Source organism: Coregonus lavaretus, assembly GCF_964263955.1.
Source record: "Coregonus lavaretus genome assembly, contig: HAP1_SCAFFOLD_9338, whole genome shotgun sequence".
NCBI classification, from domain to species: Eukaryota; Metazoa; Chordata; class Actinopteri; order Salmoniformes; family Salmonidae; genus Coregonus; species Coregonus lavaretus.
In genome coordinates, this window is record NW_028159170.1 from 12,430 (window position 1) to 15,812 (window position 3,383).

Genomic DNA, 3,383 nt, shown 5'->3' on the forward strand with positions numbered 1-3,383 from the left:
CCTTTAACCCCTGTCCAGTCCAGTGTGTGTTGGTGCAGGAATGTCCCTCTAGCCAGCAGATCAGATGAGCCTGTGAGGCTCTCAGGCTTAGTGCATGAACAGTTTTTCCATTCTCAGAGAACAGATGATTCAGGCAGTCCTGGAGTGATGTCATCCATAAAGCCTCCTTCCTGGTCCCGGACTCAACTTCAACAATGCCCCAAAACAACTCTGAAATGAGCCTCTCATCCGCACAACTATGATCCTTATACCCGAGTGGGGTACTCAGAGTGCTGTGGGCCCCTCATTCAGGTGTCTGGTTTAGCCAAAATACAGAGCTTTTTTTTTTTCTGAGCAACATTACATGTGGTGATTTTATGTGCAAAATGTGTAGGCCTAGTATTATTGCTTAATAAACAATAATGTATTGACAACTTTTAATACATTTCCTGGGTGTAATTTTGTTTCAACGTAGTGAAAATGTTCTCTATGAGAATTGGTTTGCTTTTCTACAGTTGACTTTGAATCATACTGCGTTGACAAAGTTTACAATAAACTGATTATGGATGCGTGAGTCGATGACAGTATGTTACTGCATTCTCTGAAACTGTCGCGCAAATGATTAACTTCTGGCTTATTGCACATGCCTATCCTAGTTGACATGACAGGTTATGAATGGTGTACCGAAAATCAAAAACTTGTAACGATTACAGAACCATTGTTGGAAATGTTGCAGTTCTACAGTATGGTCTCCTTCTGGACGGATATGAGATACGGCAACCCGGTGAATCAAATCCTCTACTTCACCATGCGTGAAAACATGCACTCTCTCTGACTAGATTTCCCGTAGAAACCATTCAATGATGATAAAACTCACCACTTTGAAGAGGCCTGCTTCGATGTTTTTCCTAGTTACGTACCAGACTTCCAGTTGACTAATCAATCGCATAAATCTCAGAACGGGGCGGGTGTGTAACGTAGAACGGTGTACGGTGTTGGTGCAGTCGAGCAGTAGCGCACGTTACGTACCGTCGATGCTCCTGCGCTGGGCAAGCTCAACCACGTCCGCCGGGGGAGGGGCACATGGACTGTCCCAAGCAATAGAAACGAGTTCCAAATAAAACAGTCAGCCCAAGAGACTCGGAAAACAATGGCATTTATTAGCATATATCTTTGGTAAACAGGACACACAACTATAAGCAACTAAAAGCTGCATAAAAGGATTCAAATGATGTCTTACATTTATCACAAAAAAAAGTAGGTTTAGGTTATAATCTGCAGATCTCAATAGACAGAGGCTATATCTAATAAAACAAATAAAGCATAAAATAACGCTTTAAAACATTATGTTACGCAATACAGTGTGTTTCAAAAGAAACATCTCTAAAAAGGCACTTCGGTTTATTTGTAGCTGGTTTTGAGAGAACGGTCTTCGAAAGAACAGTCTTTGAAAGAACGGTCTTTGAAAGAACTGTCTGAGAGAACTGTCTTTGAAAGAACGGTCTTTGAAAGAACTGTCTGAGAGAACTGTCTTTGAGAGAACAGTCTTTGAGAGAACGGTCTTTGAGAGAACGGTCTTTGAGAGAACGGTCTTGTGCTGCCATCTTCTAGATCATGGAAAATGACAACCACTGAAAATAGAAATTGAATACAATCAATATATTAGAACAATAATTAGTCTACTGCTAGACCTATATGAGTTGATTATAAATTACAATTTAAAGTTCTCACCTGGTGGAAATCCAATTCAATATAGCCAGTATCATCAATGTCAATCTTCTTGAAGACTTCTGCGAGGTTGAGAGAGGTTCAGATGTAAGCATCTATAACACACACTCTGATCAAAGCTTTCCTTTTGATCCTAATCTGACGGGTTCTCCACAACTCCCAAAAGTAACCCACATATTAAAAAAAGGTACAGTCTGCAATATTTACTACTGTTACACTCCATGGCCATCACTCAGCTTTATAGGCAAACAAGTGCCGGGCGGGGCTGCCGTTTGGCTGAAACACAAATTCAGGATTGTGGCATTAAGACGTTCTACTCACTGAACATCATCTCCAGGCGCATGACGCAGGCCACAAAGTTATCAAAGTCAATGGTCATGTCAGCCTCTCCATACCGAGCCGCCAGAACCTGGTGGAGAGTGTTGTTCAGGCTGAAACCTGATGGAAGATAGATTATATATCATCAGAACCTGGTGGAAGGTAGATTATATATCATCAGAACCTGATGGAAGGTAAATTATATATCATCAGAACCTGGTGGAAGGTAGATTATATATCATCAGAACCTGGTGGAAGGTAGATTATATATCATCAGAACCTGGTGGAAGGTAGATTATATATCATCAGAACCTGGTGGAAGGTAGATTATATATCATCAGAACCTGGTGGAAGGTAGATTATATATCATCAGAACCTGGTGGAAGGTAGATTATATATCATCAGAACCTGGTGGAAGGTAGATTATATATCATCAGAACCTGGTGGAAGGTAGATTATATGTATGTGTAACTGATAAGATGCACGCTGCATGTTAATGTTTTTAAATGTATGTAAATTGTAAAGTTTCTTTTTTCTGTAATGTCTTTTTCATTATGTGTCGGACCCCACTAAGACTAGCTGTCGCCATTGTCGTCGGGTAATGGGGATCCTAATAATAAAATGGATACTGTATATATAATCAGGGGTGGAAATGGAACACTCTGGGAAACATCCAATGTAAAATCCTTGAATTCAGTGAATTTTTACATGTCAAAATGAATGATGAAGTCACTCCTTGAATTCAATGTAAAATGCACATCTTTGGAGTTCAAAATCATTTTCCAGCGGGAACCCGGGTTCCCCTGGGATTTCACTCCGAGAACCTGGTAATATACAGAATAACGTCTGTAATACAATATAGAGTATAACGTCTGTAATATAATATATAGTATAATGTATGTAATATAATATGCAGTATAATGTATGTAATATAATATGCAGTATAATGTCTATAATATAATATGCAGTATAATGTCTGTAATATAATATGCAGTATAATGTCTATAATATAATATGCAGTATAATGTCTGTAATATAATATATAGTATAATGTATGTAATATAATATGCAGTATAATGTCTATAATATAATATGCAGTATAATGTATGCCACTTAGCTTTTATCAAAGTGACAGAAGACAGTGCATACATTAGTGACCCCTGATTATTTGTGTAAATGACGTTTATTTCATGTCCACAAACCTGCTTTGCTCAAGGCCATCCTCATCTCTGGTGTGCTCATACAGCCAGACCCATCAATGTCATTGTTCTTATAGATGGACTGGGGGAGGGAGGGAGAGAGAGAGAGGGAGGGAGGGGAGGGAGGGAGAGAGAGAGGAAGAGAAAGACAGAGGGAGG

At 39.3% G+C, this 3,383-nt stretch overlaps 1 protein-coding gene across 1 annotated transcript; it reads right to left on the reverse strand.

Annotated features, from left to right (window-relative positions):
• Positions 1-1,118: 1,118 nt before the first annotated feature.
• On the reverse strand, positions 1,119-3,320 carry LOC311123209 (calpain-1 catalytic subunit-like). Its single transcript, XM_084197469.1, has 4 exons — positions 3,228-3,320; positions 2,029-2,145; positions 1,711-1,769; positions 1,119-1,610 (listed from the first exon to the last, which is right to left on the reverse strand). The coding sequence occupies exons 1-4, from the start codon at positions 3,265-3,267 to the stop codon at positions 1,587-1,589; spliced, it is 240 nt and encodes a 79-aa protein (XP_084053595.1). The 5' UTR covers positions 3,268-3,320; the 3' UTR covers positions 1,119-1,586.
• Positions 3,321-3,383: the final 63 nt, after the last annotated feature.

Bases quoted from the DNA above. Each gene is read 5' to 3' on its own strand.
- LOC311123209 (XM_084197469.1), bottom strand. From the start codon at position 3,267: ATGAGCACACCAGAGATGAGGATGGCCTTGAGCAAAGCAG. The intron at 2,146-3,227 runs GTTTGTGGACAT...ATCTTCCATCAG, and splicing joins GATGGCCTTGAGCAAAGCAG to GTTTCAGCCTGAACAACACT. The intron at 1,611-1,710 runs GTGAGAACTTTA...TTCTATTTTCAG, and splicing joins TTGAATTGGATTTCCACCAG to TGGTTGTCATTTTCCATGAT.